We start from the raw sequence: 27,629 nt of genomic DNA on the forward strand, positions 1-27,629 counted from the left end.
AGTGACCCAGCCTCTTCAAAGCACAGAAAATGTACTCTATCTCAAAAACCATGTGGGGCTCGCACTTGGACTACAAAATTGAGCTGGAATAGAAGGAGAAATGTAACATACATGTTGGTGATGTTTCCCCTGACCTGAATCAATGCTCCCTTCCAAACCACGCTCACACAGAAGGATGGCACATGCCCTCCTCAAGGAAGTGCGCCCAGCCCCACCACACACACATAATGAACTATCACATGCGCCCACTGACGAAACATACCATTCTGAGACCCTCTGTCTGGTGGAAAGTATCAAGTTCAACATCTCTCAAAATCCTCCATAACAGAGTAGTATTGGAAGGTTAGGATCTTACTAAATTCAGGCCTGTTTTTGATACTTCCTGTGTCAGTTTCTGGACTCAGTCACCCAGTCTCACATTTTCCAGGCTGCCAATATGATTTCTCTCCTTCCTTTCTTCCCTTGCTGTCCTTAGCGGCACTGGCACCACACAGATAATCCCCTTCACTCCTCCTCCTCACACCTGTACCCTCCCTCCGTGCTTCCATCTCATCTGTGCACAAATATTAGTTAGGTGCTTTCCAGGTGCCCAGGAGAGGGGGCAGAACCTGCGTGCTACTGGGCACAGGAACGCCCTTCTAGGAGACCACGTGACAGAGAGAGGTGTCTGGAGTCAAAGGGGTGTCGACTTGAGGTCTAGGGGCAGAGAGGAGGGTGACTATCCCATGCCGAGAGGGGGCACGTGCAAACAGTGGGAGTCAGGGCACATCCCTGAGCTGACAGACAGCAGGTGGAAGAGGAGGCTGCGGGGTGGGGGGTGGGGGGTGGCGGGGGGCCCACACACACCTGGGGCAGGAGGAGTGGCAGCAGAGGGAGGCTAGCCCACGGAGGCAGGGATAACGGGGTCACCCTGCGTCTCCCCCTCCTCCTAGCCCCTCAGGGCGCCCTGAGCTTTGTGCTCCTTCATTATGCACGTCTGTTTTGGTCCTTCCACTCCTCCCAGTCTTTACTCTGACCTTCCTGTGCCATCACTGTCCCCTCTCAGCCTGCACAGCTGGTCTCCCCAGGGCAGCCTCCCCGCCTCCCTCCCTGGTGCCCTGGATAAGGGGACAGCTGATTTCTCCTCCCTCCTCCAGGCTGCACCCAGATCTACTCTGCCCAACAGGACCAGGTAAAGGGCTGGTCTGGTTTCTCATGCTCAGTCCCTAAGGGCCCCGGAGCCCCCACTTCCTTCCTCTCCTGCGTCGCCAGGCCACGTGGAAGAGCCTCGGGGAGGGAGGAGACAGCCGAGCTGGCACAGATGCAGCCCCGGCTGAGCCCCCACCCACGGCACCATCACCACCACTGCCAGCCCTGGTGGTGCATCCCCACATCCCAGCTCATCTGAGCCCCGGCCCGTCGCCTTCCGCCAGCATCTCACGGAGCAGACAAGCAGCCACGCGGGCCCAGCCAGCCCACAGCATGGCGAGAAATAATCTGCGCTGTGTTTCTTCCTTAAGCCACTAAGCTCAGGGTCATTTGTTAATTTGTTAAGCAGCAAAAGATAACTGGCGCCGTGTCTACGACTGGCTTCAATATCTTGCGTAACCTGCTTACCCCTCGCTGTGCTCACGTGGACGCGCAGCCATATAGTTAGCAGTTACTTCAGGTAAAAAACCCTACATCTCATTTCTCGGAAGAAAACTAACGCAGAAGAGGAGGCAGACTCTACAGATCCCGTGACAGAGGCTGGCGCACTCATTCAATAGGGATACGGGACTGAGAGGCAGGAGGAAGATGGTTATTTGGAGCTCCGGGGGAAACAGGAGAGGAAGAAGGGGATGCATTATTCCTGGGGGCCTGGTCCCTGTTGTCATCTATCAGATGGAGACAGCTGTATCTTTGCTCCTTGAAATTCAGGTATGTATAGAAGACTTGGTAACTCTTCATTAGCCAAAATATTAGAAACTCCAAACATTTTATTTATTGGGGTTTAAGGTCTTAACAGATAAGCCATAAGAACCATCTCTTAAAGCCTCATTCTTAAGATTCTACCATAATATTTATTCTTGATTTCAGATAAAAAAACTGAATCATTATTGGCATTTCTTTTTTAAATTGTCAAACCTGTCTTACTTGAAGCAGAAATCCTCATCATCAGGCCTGTGAGCACACGACTGCCATTAGTGAATGTTTACTCTTTGCCAAGTACCACCCAAGCATGCTATGTACATCTGCAGTCATCCTTCCAAACTCTGCGAGGTTGGCATTTCCCCCACTGGGCAAAGGAGGAATCTGAGACTTACAGACATAGTAAACATTACAGTTAAGATTTACACCCAGACTTGTTCAATCCTAACCCTTTGTCCTTAAGCAGTCAACGGCAATGCCCCTGTAATAGGCTGAATTGTGTTCCCCCAAAAGTCATCGGTTGAAGTCCTAATCCACATGCCCAAGTATCTCTGAGTGAAACTGTATTTGGAGACATCTTTAAAGAGGTAACTAAGTTAAAATGAGGTCATTAGAATAGGCCCTAATCCAACATGACTACTGTCTTTATAAGAAGAGATGAGGACACAGACACACACAGAGGGAAGACCTTGTGAGGACATAGGGAGAAGGTGGCCATCTGCAAGCCAAGGAGAGAGACCTCAGGAGAAACCAACCCTGCAGACACCTGGATCTGGGACGACCAGCCTCCAACAGAAAATAAATTTCTCTGAGAAAATAAATTTCTGTTGTTTAAGTCACCCAGTCTGCGGTATTTTGTTCTGGCAGCCCTGGGCAACTAACATAGCCCCCAGGAAACAGATGAGCCAAGGAGAAGGCATGGGAACGCCTGTGCTTCTACTCAGTTGGGATCACTTACTCTGACCTGAGACATCTTTCAAAGCTCAGCTGCCTGAACTAATTTAAGAAACTGAAGAGTAGCAGCAAATCAGAAGAGGTATAGTCTTCTAGAGACAGGCCCAATGATTCAAATGAAATGTGATGTCAGTAAGAAAGAAAAAGAATTAAAAGGGGAAACAAGACTTGGAATACCCAGCCTTCTGGAAGGAGCCAGTGCAGGACAAACACATCAGCTGGTCCTGGGGGGATGGCCGTGGGCAGTGGCCGATGGCAGCACTGTTTCCTGAGTCAGGAAGGTACTCGGCTTCCCTCTTGTCCAGGTGGGACCAGAGGCAGCAGCCGTCACTAGGAAATATCTTTCTTGTATATTAAGCTGGTTATCACATCCTATGCCTTATTAGAAAGAAAGGTGCTGGGTTCCCTTTTTTGACTATGTAGTTTAGCAAATAATTTAATGCTTCTAGAAATTTATCCTACCCGGATATCTGCCTTCTGGGCTTCCACTCTACAAATCAGACAGTTTTGGATGACTAATGAATCTTTCCTTTCCTGACCTCAGGAGAAGGACTACATTTATTAGAACATGACTGCTATCTGCCTTTCTTCTGTCAGGTACAAGCTTCTGAGTGTGGCTAGAGATGACAGTCTCCTGTGCTCAGCTGCCCCACAGGGCTCTCCCAGTGCCCAAAGGACAGTGCATCGAATGAGGACGTGGGTCCAGAAAGTGGACTCCAGCCATGCGTCCCGTTGACCAGCAACTTCTCGTGCTGTGACTGTAACTGCTGTCATTCAGGGGCAAAGGTATGGCCACATGCAAAAATGTCTCAGTGCCAACATGCACACAAGTACCTACACACCTCTAATGCACAGCCCTGTGGACATGGCCATCGGGGGCAGTGTGCTGGGCGCTGCAGGCCTGCGTGCCAGGACAGAGAACGCTGGACATGGGACAGGGCTGCTTCCTACAAAGCCTCGTGGGGATCCACAGTCCCAAATTACAGATAATGTACTGGCATTGCTATAAAATACTCAAATATGCTTGATTGTTAAACACGTCCAAAAATAAACTCATTTTTTTCCTTTGTCCACTGTGCTTACCTGTTGTAGAGGAGAATGTCTGGCTTCCAGATCTGGCCATCTGGGAAACGAACCGTCTTCACGCCTGGATACTCTGACATATTCCACTGTAAGTAGTGATCTAGCCAAGACTGACAAACACAGAGGGCAGCATTAGCAGCACTTTGCTTCCTTGCCTGCTAATATATCTTATAAGAGATTATCAGATAAGTTCAAAACCAAAAAGAGTTCCAGACACTTATTTACATAATTGAGTTGCTATCTGTAAAATATATGGAAACTGGGAATTAAATAACCCCTTAAAAAATGACCATGAATAGCAAAAAAATCACATTTAAGATCCTGCTGTCACCATGACCACAGTCAGAGGGTAGCATTAAAGTTAATTCCAGTTCACTGAATGCCCCCAAGCCTTCCCCTCCCATAGCAGATGGGTTTTTTCCTAGCCAAATGAAGAACTGTTTTGCTTTCAAAGTTTTCCATTGTAAAGACACTTTGGACAGATAAATTCATTATTTCAATTAGAACAAGAACCAAGCTGGAAAAATGAAGAATATTTATTTCCATGAAACAACTTCGTGCAGCTGCAGGGGTACCTCTCAGAAATTTCTAAGGCCCTGTTTTTGGATTTGAATTATTATTTTCATGTAGGAATAGTGCTTCTGACACCACAACTCAAAAGTGCAAACATGGGTGTTGGCAGTAAAACAATGAATCAGCACATGAGGGTACAGGGTAAGACTCAGGAAATATTTATAAACACGTGAACACAGGTCCATCTCTTTGGGGCTAGGCCTGAAATTGGCTCTTGAGGGATCTCTGTGAGATGAAGGCCCATGTCTGGGGTCCTCCGCCCCAGGACTATGCACCCCAGAGCTACCTGGGGTCCACTAGCTCTGTAAAGACTGCCCAGGTAGGACCCCACCTGCACTGCTGGACAACCAGCACCACCCAGCCAGGACCGCAGGGCTGCTGGGTTTGGACTCATCAGCTCCTACAGGTGTGCATAATCAGAGCAGACCCAGTAAAGGTCCCCATCCTGTATTCAGTCCCCCTGGGGCCACCTGCTCTGGAGCTCAAACTTTCTCAGATTTAAAAAGGTATGTGATGCAACACCCGAAGCTGGTCCAGGGACAACTCCCTATAAGCAATCATTATTTCTGCAGCAAAACATGCATATTTTTACTGAGAAAATAAATGCATATCAATATCAGTTTGATGTAAAGTTATAAAAACAAAAACAAACAAAAAACCCTGTCATGTTCAGAGCTGCTGAGATTTGAGGATTGCAGCCAAGGGGCTGTGGGTCTAGAGCTATTGAAACTTGCAACAGAGGTCAAAGGGCATGTCCCAGAGATCCCACCATCCTCTGGAAAGGGCAGGCAAGCATCCCAGTTCTGGGACTATCTGAAGTCAGACAAGAAGGAATATGCAGGCAAGTAACAGCATTTCACAGCCATGGACCATGAGAAGGAGGGTGTATTGATACCTAACGTGCTGAAGTATCATCTGGGGCATTTAGGACAGAGATCCACCTGGCCGATGTTTCTAATTAGACATGTGTGGCTGGGGAGGGTCTCTCCCCCCCTCACCCTGCTGTGACAGGACAGCACAGCACCCAGAAAGAGCCAGACTTGTTCGAGCGGTTTTGCAGGAAGGCCTGGGTACCAGCCATGCTGTGTCCACTCCAGCGGCTCCAACTCTGCCCCATTTGCCCAGTGCTCCCTTCTTTCCTCTCCCTTATTCTGGGCATAAGCCCTTATGTGCCCAACATCTGTGCTTTCCTGACCATGTCCTCATATCCAGCCCTGGGATGCTTCTCTGGCAGCTGATTATCACAGAGCCTTACACTATCACCTTCCCCACCATGCTGCTCAGGGCCCCAGGGCGCCAAGAACTGCCCAGGAAGGTAGGTGTGGCAGGCAGACACCCATCTCTTCTGCCTGCTGAAATGATGGCCACAGCGCAAGGAGAAGCAGGGAAGAGGGAGCGTTCTGTTGGTCAAACTCAAACCTCTCCTAAGGGCACCTGATCTGAGCTGCAGGAAGCCTCCCTGGCAATTCCTCACCCCTCCCGTCTCCCCTACTCATGCTCCTACTCAGGGGCATGTGCCCCAGGGCATGCATCCCGGCCATCCTGCTCACTCAGTGTCTGCTATGTGTACCATGCTCACCAGGATGCCAGGATGCCAGCATGACTATTCCTATTTACAAGAGAAATCTGGGGCCCAGAGAAGTGATATATTTTTTGTTGGTCACTGGATCAGGATTCAGAATGGCGTTATTTGACTTCAAGCTGGGTGACTCCTGGGCTCTACCGTGGTTGGTTCTTCCCATCCAATCTGCCTGCACAGGCAGATTCTGCACCCCGACAAGGTGGGCTGCTCATCATCCCTGAAGGCACTGCCCTTCTGGGGCTCTCCCTTAGTCCAAAGCCAAGCTGGGTCTCTCCCACCCTCACGGCAGAAAGGGGGGCTACCGGGAGCTTTGGAATCAGACAGGCGGGTTTGTACCAAGGCTCCGGCAGAGAAAAACTGTGTGAGCTCTAGCAGGTAAACCACCCTCTCTGTGCTGCAGTTTGCTCGTATGTGTCACACCTCATCGGGCGCTGTAAGGATGCAATGAGATAGTGTCACAGCAGGTAAGTCACATGGCCCTGGGAGGCACGTGATAAATGATGGCTTTAAAAGGAAGAGGGATCCCTCCCTTTCACAAAATCGCAGAGGACATGAGAGCTGTAATAACTGAGCTGCAGCCAAAGGTGGAGAAAGCAAGGGCCAGCTCAGTGTCAGGAGGTGGATGGAGCAGGAACCTTGGTGCTGCATTGTCCTGGGTTTTCATGAAGATTTCTTAAGAATGGATGTGGAAAAGGGCCCATAAACAAGTGGGGGGGGGTGGTTTCTATCCTCCAAAGCACTCACTGCCCACTCAGATTGCAGGGCGCGGGAAGGCAGAGGCACTGAGCAAAATCTGTGCACAGACAGCAGCTGGCACGGCTTCCACACGTGGGCACCTGGAAACAGGCATGAACCTAGAAGTGCCAACCCTCCCAGAGCTTCCCGTCAGAAGAGGCTGCACTTTGCATTCTCTCCCTATTTCTGTGTGATTCCTTCTCATTAAGACATCAAGATTACATGGGATGCTTAAGGGGAAACGCAGGGGAGGAAGGGGCCCTTGATCTAAAATGCACAGTAAGAATCCCACTCTTTCAGGGGTCTGAGAACTGGCCCTATTAGAACCTGCCTTGGGCCCACAGGAAACTCTTTTTAAATGTGTATGTGCACACTTGCATGGAAATATTTAATGCAAGAAAGAAAGAAAGCAGAGAGAGAGCAAGTGAATGAAAGGGAAGAAAGGGAAAGTTTACTTCATGTAAAAAAAAATACAGTATGGTATAATAAGAAATATATTTGGTCTTTTTCCTTGGTTCCTGGCACAGAGCTCCTAAAACCCTGGGAACTTCCTGAGTGATCAGATGTCTTTTAAGCATTTTTATTCTAATGAGCTGGCTTAGGGTGGGGCCCCTAGTCAGCCTCAGGCCAGCAGAATGCCTCTGGTCACCGGAAAGACCAACCCTGCATTAGAGGGTGGGAACCCTTATCCCCACCCCACCCATATCTCTGGGAAGAGCAGAGAGGCTGGAGAGTGGGTTATGAGACTCTGAACAATAAGGCTGACATTGTAAAGCAACTATACTCCAATAAAAATTAATAATAAATAAATAAATAAACAAACAAACGATGCCGTTGGAGCAGGAGAAAAAAAAAAAAAAAAACCAAGGCTGGTGACCACATCAAGGTGCAGGGACACAGTGACGGGGGTGGGGGGACAGTAGTTCCACTCCTCCCCTCATACCTGCCCTGGCATCTCCTCCTTCAGCTGTGCATGAGCTGCATCCTTTATAATAAATTGTAAACATAGATAAAGGTTTCTCTTGAGTTCTAGGAGCTGTTCTAGGAAAATACTGAACCCAGGCAGGGTGTGGTGGGAACATCCGAATTTGAACTCAGCTGGACAGAAGGGTGGGTTGCCTGGCTCCCCCATCTGCAGTTTGTGTCTCAAGTGGGGGCGGTTTGTGGGACTGAGCCCTTACCTCGAGGGACTGGACGCTAACTCAGAATAAAACTGAACTGCTGGACACCAAGGTCGAGTCCCGAGAATCACAGAACCAGCTATTGGATGGGCAGACGCCAAGCGCCTGGTGTCAGCAAACACCTCACACACACATGCTCTGAACATTCTTCCTGTCAACTGTTTTGATCTCAGAGGAAGAGAGTGGGCCTCCTCCTTCCTTCTGCCCTAAAACTTTCTTCTCTCAGTGGGACACAGTGATCGAAACACCACCCTTAACCGTGGGTTACTCTTATGGCCCTAAGCAAGCCACCGACCTCTCATCTATGAGCATAACGTATGGCATTTCTATTTGTCAGAGAAAAGTGATAAAGAATGCAGAAATGAAGAAGGTAAGCATTTTAGAAATAAATATGGTTTAGAATCTAATATTCTATGATGCTATTCATTCCATAATTAGAATTAGGAGGTAAAAAATAAGCATAAGAAGGATGGGAAACCTGAAACCAGAAGAATGGTCAAAATTCCAAAATTAAAGATGACAGATTTTTTTTTAAAGCAACTACAAGTCTCTGGATGGCTCAAATGTCTCTTTAGAAACTGAAATGGCTTCTGTCGTTTCTTCTCGCAGATTAAATCAGATTATGTCTGACAGGCCTCCCCAGATGATAAAACTAATCTGCAGAGAAAATACACTTAACTGCTTCCTCCTATGAATACAGAGGTAAACAGAAAAGATGAGACACTTTCTCTTCCTTCAGGTTATCTAAATAACTGGAAAGTCCTACAAATCAAGGGCAGGTAAGAGAAAGGAAAACACAACAAACTGTAGGTCAAAGAGAATGTTTTCTCTGATTCTCTTTTTGAATGTATAGAAAATCCATCATTTGTATAATATTGACCTCAGAGTTTAAATACCTAGAGAAAAGATTATGTGGATTCAGGTTTTCAGAACAGGAATTCAGCAACGTGAAATGAGGGGAGAGAAAAAACAATTGCTGAGAGCAATTTCCTGGGTCCTCTGTCCCCTCCTGTCCACATTTCTGCCCTCCCTCCCTGGGGACTCTGGCCTTGACCGTCTTCAGCATGGAGTCTCACTTCTTGTCTGTCCCCATAGCTGGGGCAGGCCAGGCTGGTCACCAGTTGGGAGAACACAAAGAGCAGGAATCGAGGTGGTCATCTTACGAATGGCTCTGGGGCAGCTTCCAAGGCCTGTCGGGGTGACATCTGAGCTCCCCATGGCCATGCTGTGACCACAATAGGAATGCCATGGCTTTCCAGATGGAAACACTGGGTGGGGCAGAGGTTAGATAACTTTTAAGGTCTGCTCTAAATCCAAGATACTTGTGATTCCTTAAAATTCAGCTGGGAGCTACCGTTACGGCTGCTCCATGAGCTACAGGTGCCAGATAAATGTGCCACCCAGCTTTATAAGGACATGCGCTACGAAGGCACCCAACTTGTTTTCCACACGATGGGCACCTGGAAAGAAGCACTAATTAGCAAGGTCACTCCTAGAAACACTCGGGCTCCCTGATCATCACATTCAGAAGAGTCTGTGCCTTTCCTCCTCTCCCTCCCGTTTCTGTAAAGCAGAGATTTCTCCCACCTGCCAACTCCACGGTCTAAACAGCCAGCCTGCCTCCTGCCAATTCTCTAGGGAGGTACTTGGTCTTGATATTGGAACCTTCTTTAGAGTGTAAATTACACAGCCAGATTGGAGATGATTTGCAAGTAGAAACTGGGTCTCATCCTTTTCTGGGCCCTCCTTACATGGCCTAGTTCAATGCTTTCCACAAAGCAGGTGCTTGAAAAGATTAGTTGAATAGGTTCATGAGATTAAAAAGTGAGTTTTAAAACAAATGAAGCTGCAGATGCCTCTGCAAATGCAAGTCTTAATTAGAAATACACTGTGCTTGAAAGAAATTTAGAGGCCTCTGGTGACATCCTCCAAAGCAAGGATGTTTATTTATGGAGAATCTGAACTCAATGCAGTAAGTAATAATCCAGTTACATTTTTCCTGGAAACCAACACCCTTGTAAAAAACACCAAATAATATACATTGCTGAAGATCAATCACTTACTGAGGGTTAAGAAACAGAGACTCAGGGAAACACGACCTGACATGCCAAGGGGCAAATTCGGTGTGTCTCTCTCTCCATGAGAAAAATGTCCACAGCAGCTCTGCACTTTAGAGGGCTTGGGAAACAAGCAGTTTTATGTAAAAAAGGAAGCATTTGCATTATGCCCCAGGATTCCCAGAGCTATACCTTATATCACAGTCCTGAATGCAAGGGATGGGGGCGGGGGCTGCAGACCTGAAGGCATTCCTGGCAATTCATTGACAGATACACTCTTAGGATCTGTGCATTGCATTGTATGCAAAAACTTTACCTTGAAAGAAAGAAAAAAAAACCCTCTGAACTCTTGAGATCTCCATGAAATATGTGGGTGAAAGGGCACCACTGTCCACTATTCTACTTTGAGCTGCATTTAAAAATAAACTAGATGAATAGATTCCCAGATATGGGATAAAGCAAGTATAGTAAAATGCTAATTATAGAATCCAGGAGGCAGGTATATGGGTGCTTGCTATAAATTCAACTTCTTGGTATAGTCGAAAATTCTCATCAAAAAAAATTAGGTAAAAACATTACTCATAATATGTAGTAACCTGGGGGTTAGTGCTTTGCTTACACACAGCCAGATGAAGGTGAGTTTAAGTGAGAACAGAAGTGGAGAGACTGAGGACAGTAGGGCAGGGGGGCACTGCTCAGAGGAGCCTTGCCATAAAGGTAAGAGGAACCAGGGAGTCACCGGGCGGGTTTATGGGGACAGACTGCATCATGTCTGCATGCTAATGAGTGGCTCACAGACACTATTATGATGCTCCAGGCGATAGCGGCAGTTGTGAAAGCCCAGCTCTCAGCAGGTGCCAGGAGACAGGACCAAGTCCACTGAGGAAGGGCTGGCTTCCAGGGGAACACAGACCCTGTACCCCTGGCAAAAGGAGGGAAGCTGGAGTCGGCGGGCACAGGTGTGCAGGTGGGATCCACGCTGAAGAACGTTGCTTTAAATCCTGCAGGGAAGACTCTCAAAGGTTCCTACTTTATTCACTACAGGAAGGTTCTGCAAGAGGTCTGAGGCGTAGCTAAGGGTACCCCTGGGACAAACAGCAGACAGTGTGAAGTAAATCCATTTTCTGTTTTCTCTCCCTCAATGTCCACTTGAATCCAACTAAAACTCACCTGCCCAAGAATTGCCTGGGAGCATCCTTTGTCTCCATGTTGAAGTATCCCCCTCCCACTTCACAAATAAAGACCTATTTCCCTTTTCTCAACTCTTACCTAGGGACACTGACCCAAGAAGCAAGAGAAAGTCCATTCAAAATACCAGTGCCTATGTCAATTTTGTTAAAAATTTGGGTGACAAATACTTTCAAAGGTCAGATGCGTTTTAATTCTTTTAATTCTTTGTTTTCAGCAAAATTGAAGGAGAAACTAATCAAGTTGTCCACTGATACACCTTGATGAAAACTCTATTATTTTTGGCATGTAATCTGTAAGAAGTTCAAGAAACTGAGTAACACTGTTGTTACAAAGTGTCTTTCATTCTGAACTATACATGTTAATACATCTATTTTTGAAAGTTATAGAATTGATAGTGAAATCTGTATTGATGTCTCAGTTTTAGCAATAAAAATGTCATGTATGAATACATTAAAGAATTTAGAATAAAGCCCCATCTTTTTTTTTTCTTTTTTTTCTTTTTTTATACAGCAGGTTCTTATTAGTCAACCATTTTATATGCATCAGTGTATACATGTCAATCCCAATCTCCCAATTCATCACACCACCACCACCACCACCACCACCCGCCACTGCTTTCTCCCCTTGGTGTCCATATGTTTGTTCTCTACATCTGTGTCTCAGTTTCTGCCCTGCAAACCAGTTCATCTGTACCATTTTTCTAGGTTCCACATATATGCGTTAATATACGATATTTGTTTCTCTTTTTCTGACTTACTTCATTCTGTATGACAGTCTCTAGATCCATCCACGTCTCTACAAATGACCCAATTTCGTTCCTTTTTATGGCTGAGTAATACTCCATTGTATATATGGATGTGGTATATACCACATCTTCTTTATCCATTCGTCTGTTGATGGGCACTTAGGTTGCTTCCATGACCTGGCTATTGTAAATAGTGCTGCAATGAACATTGGGGTGCATGTGTCTTATTGAATTATGGTTTTCTCTGGGTATATGCCCAGTAGTGGGATTGCTGGATCATATGGTAATTCTATTTTTCGTTTTTTAAGGAACCTCCATACTGTTCTCCATAGTGGCTGTATCAATTTACATTCCCACCAACAGTGCAAGAGGGTTCCCTTTTCTCCACACCCTCTCCAGCATTTGTTTTTTGTACATTTTCTGATGATGCCCATTCTAACTGGTGTGAGGTGATACCTCATTGTAGTTTTGATTTGCATTTCTCTAATAATGAGTGATGTTGAGAAGCTTTTCATGTGCTTCTTGGCCATCTGTATGTCTTCTTGGGAGAAATGTCTATTTAGGCCTTCTGCCCATTTTTGGATTGGGTTGTTTGTTTCTTTAATATTGAGCTGCATGAGCTGTTTATATATTTTGGAGATTAATCTTTTGTCCATTGATTCGTTTGCAAATATTTTCTCCCATTCTGAGGGTTCTCTTTTCATCTTGTTTATGGTTTCCTTTGCTGTGCAAAAGCTTTGAAGTTTCATTAGGTCCCATTTGTTTATTTTTGTTTTTATTTCCATTACTGTAGGAGGTGGATCAAAAAAGATCTTGCTGTGATTTAGGTCAAAGAGTGTTCCTGCTATGTTTTCCTCTAAGAGTTTTATAGTGTTCGGTCTTACAGTTAGGTCTCTAATCTATTTTGAGTTTATTTTTGTGTATGGTGTTAGGGAGTGTTCTAATTTCATTCTTCTACATGTAGCTGTCCAGTTTTCCCAGCACCACTTATTGAAGAGACTGTCTTTTCTCCATTGTATATCCTTGCCTCCTTTGTCATAGATTAGTTGACCATATGTGCGTGGGTTTAACTCTGGGCTTTCTATCTTGTTCCATTGATCTATATTTCTGTTTTTGTGCCAGTACAATATTGTCTTGTTTACTGTAGTTTTGTAGTATAGTCTGAAGTCAGGGAGTCTAATTCCTCCAGCTCCGTTTTTTTCCCTCAAGACTGCTTTGGCTATTCGGGGTCTTTTGTGTCTCCATACAAATTTTAAGATTTTTTGTTCTAGTTCCGTAAAAAATGCCATTGGTAGTTTGATAGGGATGGCACTGAATCTGTAGATTGCTTTGAGTAGTATAGTCATTTTCACAATATTGATTCTTCCAATCCAAGAACATGGTATATCTCTCCATCTGTTGGGATCATCTTTAATTTCTTTCATCAGTGTCTTATAGTTTCATACAGGTCTTCTGTCTCCCTAGGTAGGTTTATTTCTAGGTATTTTATTCTTTTTGTTGCAATGGTAAATGGGAGTGTTCCCTTAATTTCTCTTTCAGATTTTTCATCATTAGTGTATAGGAATGCAAGAGGTTTCTGTGCATTAATTTTGTATCCTGCTACTTTACCAAATTCATTGATTAGCTCTAGTAGTTTTCTGGTGCCATCTTTAGGATTCTCTATGTATAGTACCATGTCATCTGCAAACAGTGACAGTTTTACTTCTTTTTTCCAATTTCTATTTCTTTTTCTTCTCTGATTGTCGTGGCTAGGACTTCAAAAACTATGTTGAATAATAGGGGTGAGAGTGGGCATCCTCGTCTTGTTCCTGATCTTAGAGGAAATGCTTTCAGTTTTTCACCATTGAGAATGATGTTTGCTGTGGGTTTGTCATGTATGGCCTTTATTATGCTAAAGTAGGTACCCTCTATGCCCACTTTCTGGAGAGTTTTTATCATAAATGGGTGTTGAATTTTGTTAAAAGCTTTTTCTGCATCTATTGAGATGATCATATGGTTTTTATACTTCAATTTGTTAATATGGTGTATCACATTGATTGATTTGCATATATTGAAGAATCCTTGCATCCCTGGGATGAATCCCACTTGATCATGGTGTATGATCCTTTTAATGTGTTGTTGGATTCTGTTTGCTAGTATTTTGTTGAGGATTTTTGCATCTCTATTCATCAGTGATATTGGTCTGTAATTTTCTTTTTTTTGTAGTATCTTTGTCTGGTTTTGGTATCAGGGTGATGGTGGCCTCATAGAATGAGTTTGGGAGTGTTCCTTCTTCTGCAATTTTTTGGAAGAGTTTGAGAAGGATGGGTATTAGCTCTTCTCTAAATGTTTGATAGAATTCACCTGTGAAGCCATCTGGTCCTGGACTTTTGTTTGTTGGACGATTTTTAACCACAGTTTCAATTTCATTACTTGTGATTGGTCTGTTCATATTTTCTATTTCTTCCTGGTTCAGTCTTGGAAGGTCACACTTCTCTAAGAATTTTTCCATTTCTTCCAGGTTGTCCATTTTACTGGCATAGATTTGCTTATAGTAGTCTCTTAGGATGCTTTGTATTTCTGAGTTGTCTGTTGTAACTTGTCCTTTTTCATTTCTAATTCTATTGATTTGAGTCCTCTCCCTCTTTTTCTTGATGAGTCTGGCTAATGGTTTATCAATTTTGTTTATCTTCTCAAAGAACCAGCTTTTAGTTTTATTGATCTTTGCTATTGTTTTCTTTGTTTCTACTTCATTTATTTCTGCTCTGATCTTTATGATTTCTTTCCTTCTGCTAACTTTGGGTTTTGTTTGTTCTTATTTCTCTAGTTCCTTTAGGTGTAAAGTTAGATTGTTTGAGATTTTTCTTGTTTCCTGGCTTGTATAGCTATAAACTTCCCTCTTTGAACTGCTTTTGCTGCATCCCATAGGTTTTGGATTGTCATGATGTCATTGTCATTTGTCTCTAGATATTTTTTGATTTCCTCTTTGATTTCTTCAGTGATCTCTTGGTTATTTAGTAACGTATTGTGTAGCCTTGAAGTGTTTGTGTTTTTTACGTTTTTTTCCTTGTAATTTATTTCTAATCTCATAGCATTGTGGTCAGAAAAGATGCTTGACATGATTTCAATTTTCTTAAATTTACTGAGGCTTGATTTGTGATCCAAGATGTGATCTATCCTGGAGAATGTTCCATGCGCACTTGAAAGTGTAATCTGCTGTTTTGGGATGGAATGTCCTATAAATATCAATTAAATCTATCTGGTCTATTGTGTCATTTAAAGCTTCTGTTTCCTTATTAATTTTCTGTTTGGATGATCTGTCCATTGGTGTAAGTGAGGTGTTAAAGTCCCCCACTATTAGTGTGTTACTGTCGATTTCCTCTTTTAGAGCTGTTAGCAGTTTTCTTATGTATTGAGGTGCTCTTATGTTGGGTACATATATAATTGTTATATCTTCTTCTTGGATTGATCCCGTGATCATTATGTACTGTCCTTCCTTGTCTGTTGTAACATTCTTTATTTTAAAGTCTATTTTATCTGATATGAGTACTGTTACTCCAGTTTTCTTTTGATTTCCACTTGCATGGAATATCTTTTTCCATCCCCTCACTTTCAGTCTGTATATGTCCCTAGGTCTGAAGTGGGTCTCTTGTAGACAGCATATATATGGGTCTTCTTTTTGTATCCATTCAGCAAGCCTGTGTCTTTTGGTTGGAGCATTTAATCCATTCACGTTTAAGGTAATTATCGATATGTATGTTCCTATTACCATTTTCTTATGTGTTTTGGGTTTGTTTTTGTAGGTCCTTTTCTTCTCTTGTGTGTTTCTCACTTAGAGAAGTTCCTTTAGCATTTGTTGTAGAGCTGGTTTGGTGGTGCTGAATTCTCTTAGCTTTGGCTTGTCTGTAAAGCTTTTGATTTCTCCATCGAATCTGAATGAGATCCTTGCTGGGTAGCGTAATCTTGATTGTAGGGTCTTCCCTTTCATCACTTTAAGTATATCATGCCACTCCCTTCTGGCTTGTAGAGTTTCTGCTGAGAAATGAGCTGTTAACCTTATGCGAGTTCCCTTGCATGTTATTTGACGTTTTTCCCTTGCTGCTTTCAATAATTTTTCTTTGCCTTTAATTTTTGTCAATCTGATTACTATGTGTCTCACTGTGTTTCTCCTTTGTTTTATCCTGTATGGGACTCTCTGCACTTCCTGGACTTGGGTGGCTACTTCCTTTCCCATGTTAGGGAAGTTTTCGACTATAATCTCTTCAAATATTTTCTCGGGTCCTTTCTCTCTCCTCCTTCTGCGACCCCTATAATGCGAATGTTGTTGCGTTTAATGCTGTCCCAGAGGTCTCTTAGGCTGTCTTCATTTCTTTTCATTCTTTTTTCTTTATTCTGTTCTGCAGCAGTGAATTCCACCATTCTGTCTTCCAGGTCACTTATCCATTCTTCTGCCTCAGTTATTCTGCTATTGATTCCTTCTAGTGTATTTTTCATTTCAGTTATTGTATTGTTCATCTCTGTTTGTTTGTTCTTTAATTCTTCTAGATCTTTGTTAAACATTTCTTGCATCTTCTCAATCTTTGCCTTCATTCTTTTTCCGAGGTCCTGAATCATATTCACTATCATTATTCTGAATTCTTTTTCTGGAAGGTTGCTTATCTCCACTTCATTTAGCTGTTTTTCTGGGGTTTTACCTTGTTCTTTCATCTGGTACATAGCCCTCTGCCTTTTCATTTTGTCTTTCTATGAATGTGGTTTTTGTTCTACAGGCTGCAGGATTGTAGTTCTTCTTGCTTCTGCTGTCTGCCCTCTGGTGGATGAGGCTATCTAAGAGGCTTGTGCAAGTTTCCTGATGGGAGGGACTGGTGGTGGGTAGAGCTGGCTGTTGCTCTGGTGGGAAGAGCTCAGTAGATCTTTAATCTGCTTGTCTGCTGATGGGTGGGGCTGGGTTCCCTCCCTGATGGTTGTTTGGTTTGAGGAGACCCAACACTGGAGCCTACCCGGGCTCTTTGGTGGGGCTAATGGTGGAATCTGGGAGGGCGCACACCAAGGAGTACTTCCCAGAACTTCTGCTGCCAGTGTCCTTGTCCTAACGGTGAGACAGAGCTACCCCCTGCCTCTGCAGGAGACCCTCCAACACCAGCAGGTAGGTCTGGTTCAGTCTCTTATGTGGTCACTGCTCCTTTCCCTGGGTCCTGACGTGCACACTACTTTGTGTGTGCCCTCCGAGGGTGGAGTCTCTGTTGAAGTCCTGCAATCAAATCCCGCTAGCCTTCAAAGTCTGATTCTCTAGGAATTCCTCCTCTCGTTGCCAGACGCCCAGGTTTGGAAGCCTGACATGAGGCTCAGAACCCTCACTCCAGTGGGTGGACTTCTGTGGTATAAGTGTTCTCCACTTTGTGAGTCACCCACCCAGCAGTTATGGGATTTGATTTTATTGTGATTGCACCCCTCTTACCATCTCATTGTGGCTTCTCCTTTGTCTTCGGATGTGGGGTATCTTTTTTGGTGAGTTCCAGTGTCTTCCTGTCGATGACTGTTCAGCAGTTAGTTGTGATTCTGGTGTTCTCACAAGAGGGAGTGAGAGCACGTCCTTCTACTCCGCCATCTTGAACCAATCTCTTACAAAGCCCCATCTTTGGTAAAGAGGTAGATTGCCAATTTTTTATGTTTAATAATTATTTATTAAAATGTGTAATTATTGTCACCTTGAGGAATTATGTACCATTAATCAGTATAATCCTAAATTGATCCAGAAGAAAAATTCTTAACACTTAGTTTCTGAAGGAATAATTTTTATGTAAATATTTACATTTGAGAGAACCAAGACAGAATGATTAATAAAAGAGTTTCAAACATACAGTTATATCACATTTGGATAAAATTCTGTGTGGAAAGTGGAATAGAAATATAAGTGCAGGGGCTTCCCTGGTGGCGCAGTGGTTGAGAATCTGCCTGCCAATGCAGGGGACACGGATTCGAGCCCTGGTCTGGGAAGATCCCACATGCCGCGGAGCAACTAGGCCTGTGAGCCACAATTACTGAGCCTGCGCATCTGGAGCCTGTGCTCCGCAACAAGCGAGGCCGCGATAGTGAGACGCCCGCGCACCGCGATGAAGAGTGGCCCCCGCTTGCCACAACTAGAGAAAGCCCTCGCATAGAAACGAAGACCCAACACAGCCATAAATAAATAAATAAAATAAATAAAATTAAAAAAAAACAGAAATATAAGTGCAGAGAGAAAATGGGACTATGTAAAATATCAACCAGTTAAAGAAGGGCTTGTTTGTATATTTTTTTTAATTAATGATATGGGTGTCAAATTATATGGCATTTAAATAGATTCAATTTAAATAGAGACTGACAGTTTTATTTTTAAATGTCCATATTTACAATTGGATGGAAGTAACATAATTTGTAGTTAATTAACCTGGGGTTAGAACTTTAGATGTCAATGTTAAAATACGTGAGTGAAAAAATACAGCTTCTCAAAATTCTTGCAGGGGTCACTGGAACAGGATGTGTGAAGGCCTCTGGCTTAGATTTTCACTCTGTCGCATTCAGACATGCATGGCTGGAGCCAGGGGGAGCAGGGCAGGCACTCCCGAGCCCTAGGGACCAGTTAGGGTGCAGGCTGTGGACATGCACATGCAGACTTGCATCTTATGACTTGTGCATATTTCTGCCTTGCAGGGTGTAGTGCAGGACATGCAAAGGCGGGGTGGTCTGGTTCACTGTTTGCATACATGAAGGAGGGAGGACAGTCCTGGCTTGCCTTACGGGACCTTCACTGTGATTCCAGCACAGGCATCGTGGAATCAAGAGCAGGAAGCCAAGGTCGCAACTTACCATTTGCAGCCAAATGTTGGTGGTCAACACTTGGTTCTTCTCATCCTTTAAAGGAAAAAAAAAAAAGTCAAAAATACGGTTTATATGATTTATATAAGAAGAAATGATACCCTCATTCATGCACCAATCTGATGGTTAGGACGGCTGGCGTGTGTGGAAAATAGAATTCATGGAGCACTTCCAAATATACTCCAGCATTTCCCCAGAGTGCAGCTTTTCTATTTATGCTGAAGTAATACACATTCATTACAGAGCTCTTACAAAAGATGGAAAAGTATAGAGAAGAAAATTAAAACCCTGCAACGCCACCATCCCGAGATGATACCTGCTAATGGTTTATCTTATTTTTCCTTACACATTATCATTTGTACACTTAAAAAATAAGACTGGGTGCAGATTCCAATCTTTTAAAGTCAAGTTTATTAGCAGAATGGATAGAGTTTTAAGCAAATTGAAATATTTTAGGCTTCTCTCCCCCGGGAAAGGGAGTCCCCCGCCCCGCCCCGTGACAGCTGCGGCACCTGTGCTAACAGTGCTGCGTGGGCCCTGTTTCCCCTTGAGCCCCAAGGGTCTGCCTGCCTTTCCTCCCATCCTCCATCAGCCTGGCAGCACCCAGGCCCTTGACACACACCTGCAGGGTACATCCTGTCCAGGTGAGCAAACTAAGGGTCAGAAAGGTGGTTCCTTTATGAAGGAACCATTCACACTTGGATCTGAGTCAACAGCCCCTCTTTCCACATTTCAAAACTGAGAGTGGGTTCCAAGCTGGGCGCCAAAGTCTGAATTCTTTCCAGGAAGCTCCGGATAGCAGATCGACCGCGGCTTTGCCCCTGCACTGCCCAAAGAAGATGCTAGTCAACATGGGGCCTTTCCATCTGGGATGCAACCGGTTTTTTAGCATGGCTGGCAAAGCCCAAAAGGGCCTAGCAAAAGCCACGGTGCACGCAGAGACAAACAAGCCCATTTCACGCAATAGTTCTACTGAGAACGCTGTTCAGTATTTCGTGTTCAATTCCCACCTAAAAGACTCTGTAAATTAGCAATTTTCACCTCTCCAGGAGAAAGTACTTATTAATGCTGAGACACCCAGAGGCTGAGGCCATAAGCCCCTCCAGCAGGAACTACCTGGCCTGGCTCCCTGATGGCAGTCACAAAAACAGACCCAGTGGCAGAAAGAACACCATCTACTGGGGCATGGTCTCAGGGCAGGGACACAAGTGAGAAATGGATGCTGCTTCTCCTTCAAATACAAATGTGTTGAATGTAAGGAGCTGGCAGAGATTCTTTGATGCATCAATGCCCCTGCCCCAGTAGCTCACCCTGGGTTCCTCTGAGAGGTGAGAGTTGGGGGCAGGAAGGCGGGTGTAAATCTCACAAAGAGGATCAGGCTGCCTAGGGAAAGACAGGGGACCAAGTCCCAAGGGTCCCAGGCCAGGGGCTGTGTCCAGAAGAAGCTGCCAATTCTGTTACAAGAAAAATACATCCCCTTTTTCAAAATAACACATGCCAGGGGTTTCGGTAGAAAAAGCTGTGGAACTAACCTCTCTCCATCCTCTGTGCAGAGAGAACAGTCTCTGACAGAGCCATGCATCTGAATTGCAAGAGGGCTCTAGTTCCAGTCCAATCTCCAGTACTATTTGAAAGCACTGATAAACTCTTATAGGACATATGTCCCTTGCCTCAACTTATTAAGGAGTTGTTTTTAATCGACTTAAAATTAGCCAGTGTTCCATTCACGTGGCTTTCTTTCTTTTAATTGCATCCATGTCTTTATCTTCTGAGAGAAAGGCTTCTGTGGTTTGGGAGTTCAATTACAACCAATCTAATTAAAAGGCTTTCTTCTTTCCAACATGCTAGCTGAAACCTCATTAGAGGGAAATGAGATTTCTGTGGTGTGCGGCAGCATGGGACTGAGCACGCATTTCAACCTGTAATCAACGCAAAGCAGCAGCCAGCCTCCAATGGAGGCAGCAGCAATGCGGGTGGGGGAGCCTCCACGGAGATGCGGGAAAAGCCTGCAGGACCAGCAGAGAGGCTACTGTCTGTGTTCCCAAGGTGGGCCCCTCACACCACCCCCCCCATCCCAGGGCCACCCACTGGCTGAGTCTCAGCTCTCAGTCTGTATGGTGACAAGGCATCCCACCTCCTTCCCACCCCCTTGTGAAGTATGTCCTTCCCCCCAAAGACTGAATGTTTGTGTTGCCCAAATTTCCTATGTTGAAACCTACCCTGCGCGGGGATGGTATTAGGAGATGGGGCCTTTGGAAGGTGTTTCGGTCATGAGGGTGGGTTCACCCTAATGACCAGGATTATTGTCCTTAATAAAGGGACCCCAGAAGGCTCCCTCACCCCTTCTGCCATATGAAGACCCAGCCAGAAAACAGCCATCTATGAACCAGGAAGCAGGCTCTCACCAGACATCAGAGCTGCAGGTACCTTGATCTTGTACTCTCCAGCCTCCAGAATTGTGAGAAATAAATGTGTGTCATTAAGCCACTCAGTCTATGGTACTTTGGTTACAGCAGCCGAGCTGATGGAAGGCAGGGCCCTCACAGGGTCTGAACTCTGCTCAGCTCCAGACAGGCTCTCTGCCCTCCTCCAGCTGTACTGCTCAAAGAATCCAGTCTCAAGTCCTTAGGGCAGCACACAGCCCTTTCTACAACCCACAGTCCAGCCAAGTGTTCATTTGCTCATTCATTCATTCACTCATTTGACAAATATTTCTGGAGCACTTCCTGTTTTGGGCATTATGCCAGCCTGACATGCACAGTGGGAACTGAACAGACACGGTCCCTGAGCTCATGGAATATAAAATGTGGGTGGAGGGTGGGATAACACAATTCGACGATGACACACCTATAATTACAAATGGTGACAAGTCACAGAGGACAGGAACAGAGCCCCTTCAGAGGATGACAGGGAGATGGACTTCACCACAGTGATGGGGATGGGATCCTGAGGAAAAGACATCACCTTTACTCCCTATGACCCTGCAACACCAAGCCACGGCCCCTCACGCCCACTGTGTGCACCCCTACCCTTCGAAATCTTGCTCCCCACTCAACTCCCAAGCGCCTGCCCTGCCCCACGCCCTCCTCCTTCCTCCTGCACAAGCCCAGGGGCTCCGGGAGGGAGCCGGCAACCTTGGGCAGACCTGTGCCCTCGGACAGCAGAGTTCAACTCAACCCAAGGAGGAACCTTCCTGCCAATCGTCCAGCTACTTTAGAAGGGACCTAACATGTATCCACAAGGATAACAAGTTAGCTGAACATCATTTAATGCTTAATAAATCTATTTTCCATTTAAAAAAAGAGGGGACCTATCAACCAGTTCCTGAGTTCTAAGCACAGAAAACGGCCACCCTTCTGGTCCACCCCTGGGCTGGCCCCCTGAGGGCGAAGCCAGGTGACCAGGGCCTGCAAGGTCTGCAGAGCCAGATCCCCCACACCTAGTGCCCCTGCCACAGCTTCCCAGCCTCGTCCCCGCCACCCTGCCACCCACGGTGCCCTGCTTCTTGATGGGAGTCTTCGCCTCTGCATTCAACTGCATGGCCTCAGGGGCTGCACGTCTTAAACACTGAAGTCAGGTGGAAATCAATTCTCACCCCGGGAGGAAGCTCTCTCCTCTCTCACCTCATCCTCCTCCACTGACACCCCGGCCACCAACCCCCGTGCTGCTCTCACGCTTGTGTGAAATCAGGAACCAGCCAATGATGCTGAACTCAGCAGTCACGTCTGGCACAGGCTGGAGGCACACGGGTCCAACACTGGGACTCTTGGGAGGGAGAGGGGGATGAGGCTTCCAAACCCTGACCCCAGACCCTGGCCCAGGGGCTCTAAAAAATAAGCAGGTACAACCCCCTGGGAACAAACAGCACAGGATCCAGGCATGGGTTCTAGTGATTCCAGACCCTCAGCAGCCGCCTGCCCATCACAGCCCTGACCCAACCTGGCAGGACAGCACACAGGATCAGAGCCCACCCTGGCTGCCAGAAAACCCCCTGGGCTCCAATCAGCTGCCCCCTATCAGGCACTCACTGTCTGTGGTTTCAGTGCTCTCTTCTCAGAAATAGGGAGACAATAGCTGCCCCCACCACCTCCCAGTGTAGGAGGGACTAGGGTAGAGTCACACAGGCTGTGACATATGACTCGACTCTAGTGTGTCACTGTGTGGTTGCTCTATCTCTCTCTCTCTCTCTCTCACACACACACACACACACACACACACACACACACGGCTCCCCCACAAGACCCAGGCTCCTTGCTGACCCTGGGATCTCACAGGAGGACACAGGACCCCTGGGTGCCATGGAATCACACAGACCAGTGCACAAAACACCCCCAAAGCCAACCCCTTCTTTGTTTTTCAAACTGAGCACTTCAGAATATATTCAGCCTCAAAAAAGAAGGAAATCCCGCTATTTGCGACAGCGTGGATGAACCTGGAGCACATCACGTTAAGTGAAAGAAACCAAACACGGAAAGATACTGCATAATTCCACTTGTATAAAGAATCTAAAATAATCCAACCCACAGAAGTACAGAGTAGAATGGTGGCTGCCAGGGGCCAGCTGGGAAATGGGAAGTATTAGTCCAAGGGTGCAAAGTTTCAGTTCTGCAAGATGAACGAGCCCCAGAGATCTCGTGTGAGGTACAGAGCCTGTAATTAATAATGCTGTAGGGTAGACTTAAACATTTGCTAAGAGGGTAGATCTTATGTTAGGTGTTCTTATCACAGAAGTAATAATTATAATAAATAAAAAAGAGGGCAGGAGGAAACTTTGGGAGGTGATGGGTATGTTTACGGCATAGATTGTGGCGAGAGTTTCACAATGTATGGTTATCTCCAAACTTGTCATATTGCGTACATTAAACACGTATAGCTTTTTGTATGTCAGTCATACCTCAATAAAGAGATTTTTAAATACACTTTAAGTAGCCATGCTTTTTAAAATCAACCTCCCAGAATAATCATGTGTCTGTTTTAGAGTACAACCATTCTGATGTGCTATCCTGCACACCTGCAGCAATTATTCTTCTGGAAGTTACAGGGTGACATTATTCAACATTATTTTGCAGAGCTCCCAATACTTTTTCTTTGCTTTTCTGTAAATGCTGAGAAAAAAAAATAGGTAACAATAGATCTGTGTCTCAATTCTTGTTTGCAGAGAAAGTTGCTAGATAACATAAATTTTTAGTTATGTAGTACTCTGCAGTTTTTTTTTTTAACAAGGATCACTTCTTTTATCTAATTTAATCTTTACATTAACCATATTTTTGTCCTGTTTTTACAGGAAAATAAATTGAGAGGCTGTGATTTTCCCTGAGTCAGCGAGATATTAGGGCTGAGAGAAGACTCATATCCAGAATAAGAAATAAATGCCTAAAAGTCAATAAGAAAAAGGCAGACAATCCAACAGAAAAATGGGCAAAAGATGAACAAGCCCATGATTTTCACCACAGAGGATAACAGTAAATGATATTTGAAAGTAACACAGCTAAACCTTAAATAGAGTTTGCAGTCTTCTGAATGTGATACACACACATGCACGGACACACACACACACACATTTTTTTCAAACTCATTACAGTCTTGTGACAACCACACAGTGAAATCAGTACTATTATTATTCTCATCTCATAGCTCAACACCAGTGTTTCAGCCGCCAGGTGACTCTGCTCCCAATGTCCTAAGGAAACACTTTGGTGATGGTCACAGAAAATGATTCCCTTTGGCATCTGTACAGGACAGACATTCTCAATGTACAGGCTGGCAACCCCTGAGTTTCTGAGATGCCTCCAGAGGATCAGTGAAGCCACACCTTTTTCACAATCATGAGAAGTTATCAGCCTATTTCACCCTCATTTACTCATGAACGGTTGGTAGAGCTTTGCAGAGACCACGTGACATACGATGCAGCAGACTGACCGCAGAAGCGGATCAGAGAATCCAGCTGTCTTCTACGAAGCTGGGCATTAAGGAGATTTGCAAAAATATAAAACAATGCTACTCTTCTCACTAAATGTGTCTTTCCTGGGAAAATATGGTTATTTTTCTTAAAGTATTAGTTATGGTAACAAGGCATGGGGTTATTATTTCTAATGAATTCATGGACTTGAAAATGTTTTCTTAGTTTTTATTTCAAACATGGTAATAAATATTGATAGATGTAACCCATATAAAAAATCTAGGGGGGTGGGGCAGGGATCTGCAATAACTTTTATGAGAGTAGAGGGGTCCGGAAGCTTAGAAGTTTGAGAGCCGCTGGTACAGGCTTGGCGTTCCTAAGACAAGGCGTTCCTGGTTCTTGGACCCAGGGGCCCGGCCCCATCTCTGTTCTCATTTGGGGGTTGCTCAGAGTCTGTGTTTTGGGAGTACAGTGTGAAAAGTCTGCCCCAGCCTCCCCAGGGAGGGGCAAGGGGTTTGAGGGTGCACTTTTAACTAGGACTGAAAGGGCTTCTTTCCACTTCTGTTAGAGGAAGAGCCTCCCTGTCTCCCCCAAGAGGACACAAATCTGGAAGAATGAAGCCTGGGGCATGGATCATGACAGCAGAACCAGAGAAGAGACTCCATCTTAAGTCAGCAGGGCTGGAAAGTGGAGGAAGGGTGGAGGGGCCGGGGGATTATGGATGTAGGAGAGAGGGGGAAAGACGTGGACTCCAGTCACACTGGTAAACCATCACTCAAACTTCATCTGAACTCTCCCTGGACAGAAACAATAAATTTCCCTTTATTCTGAAGCCATCATCCTGACTGAATCAGTGTCTAAACATCCCCTTCACAAACACAGCACACATAACAAGTTATCTCTGGCAGGACTCAAGGTAAGCAACTGCATGCAGAGCTGGACTCCACAAATGCCTGGGTCATGGAAACCAGTGCTGGAGCTTCAGCATCAGGCTTCTCCAACAAACTCTCTTGGGAACCTGGTTGTGGGAAGTCCCATCAAAACGAGGTCCTCTGAAGACAGGAGCTAGTGATAGGGGATTTCAACACAACCCTCAGTGTGGAACTGGTGCCAAGGTGGATTCAAAAGGTCGAAGGGAAGGGAAAGGGATGAGATACATGAAAGAAGGCAGGAGCCGGAAGTGAAAGCAGTAATGTTTTCTTTTTTTGTTATTTGACATTTATACTATTTCTACAAGCAATGTAGAATTAATTGGTTAAATTAAGCAAAAATAAAGATCACATAAAAGGAAAGAATATATATGAAAAAAATTACCACCATTATGCACAGAAAATTAAAAACTATGAGTAGACGCACCCTCATAAGGCATGGGCAAGATGAAAAAATTAGAATGACAGATTCACAAACATAGTTTGGCAATGAATGAATGAATGAATGAATACATAAATAATTTAAAATAGCAAATGCAAGGAAGAAAAGAAGGCAAGCAGATAAACACAACTAAAATACAAAATATAATCTGGAAAAAAGCCCAATTAAGACAAGCATGCTTCCCATGAATTCTTTCTACTATATAACTCAATAAAGCCTTGGATCAAATTAAACATGATTTCAAAGATGAGATTATAAAATACCTGAATGAAATAAAAGGGAGACTGCAGAGCTAAACAAATAACCTCAGAACCAGAACAATACAGTTACATGGCTAATAAATTAGAGCCAGAAAGGAACAAAACAGACCCAGCTGAAAACTGAGTTACTGGCATGAAGGCAAGGCATGAGATAACCACAGTGTGTAGAGGAAAAACACAAAGAGATTAAGTCAATTAGGGACGTGGACACAGAAGTGCCACAAGGAGGGCACAACTTGAGCTGAAACGGAGAACACGCATGTGGGAAACAGAAAGTGTCCTGGGACCACACACAGGAGACACACTTCTGGTTCTAGCAAAACAGTAAAATCCATGACCTGAACACTGTCCTGCTACCAAATACCTAGAAATGCTGGAGAAAATCACAGAAATACCTTCTTAAACGCAAATGGAAGCTCACAAAAATGGAAGAGAAATCTTCAAAAACAAAAGATCCAATAGGAAACCGAAAAGAACACTGTCAGGGGCACTGGTGGTGCAGTGGTTAAGAATCTGCCTGTCAGTGCAGGGGACACGGGTTTGATCCCTGGTTCAGGAAGATCCCACATGCCGCAGAGCAGCTAAGCCCGTGAGCCACAACTACTGAGCCTGTGTTCTAGAGCCTGCAAGCCACAACTACTGAGCCCACGTGCCACAACTACTGAAGCCCACGTGCCTAGAGCCCATGCTCCACAACAAGAGAAGCCACTGCAATGAGAAGCCCGCTCACCACAGTGAAGAGTAGCCCCCACTCGCCGCAACTAGAGAAAGCCCGCGGGCGGCAGAGAAGACCCAACACAGCCATAAATAAATAAATAAATAAATAAATAACCTTTAAAAAAATAAAATTAAAAAGTTTCAGAAGGAGAAAATTTAAAGAAATAATGACTGAGAAATTTCCAGAATTGCTGAACTAACCCTCAGTTTAAGGAAGCTCAACAAGTTACTCAAGAAGATAAATATGACTCAAAAACTAATCAAAGTTTAATCATTTTTTTCAGCTCCTATACGTAAAGAGCTTAGAATTAAGCTTTTATAGCAAGAAAAAAAATAAACTGAACATACTGAAAATCAGTGACTTTGGTTGGACCCAGGAGAGCTTGATGTTGCAGTGTAAAGTGCCACACCGAAATGTGAAAACAGGCGAATTCACAGAGTCATAGACAAGATCTGCTTACCCGGGGCAGAGGCTACTAGAGCCATAAACTTGCAGTAACACCTACATGGTCATTTTGATGAGTCTCTGTTTGCTGAGGATAAACTTGAGTGAG

The 27,629-nt window shown here is 44.8% G+C and overlaps 1 protein-coding gene across 1 annotated transcript in view; it reads right to left on the reverse strand.

Annotated features, from left to right (window-relative positions):
- Positions 1–27,629, reverse strand: part of CHRNA7 (cholinergic receptor nicotinic alpha 7 subunit) — a 126,094-nt gene that overhangs the window by 53,766 nt on the left and 44,699 nt on the right. The window contains exons 3-4 of the mRNA XM_059915422.1: positions 18,820–18,864; positions 3,928–4,037 (exon numbers count right to left, since the gene is read on the reverse strand). Coding sequence (XP_059771405.1) covers positions 3,928–4,037; positions 18,820–18,864 — 155 coding nt within the window. The remainder of the gene's footprint in view (positions 1–3,927; positions 4,038–18,819; positions 18,865–27,629) is intronic.

Source organism: Balaenoptera ricei, chromosome 2 (genome assembly GCF_028023285.1).
Source record: "Balaenoptera ricei isolate mBalRic1 chromosome 2, mBalRic1.hap2, whole genome shotgun sequence".
Lineage (NCBI taxonomy): Eukaryota > Metazoa > Chordata > Mammalia > Artiodactyla > Balaenopteridae > Balaenoptera > Balaenoptera ricei.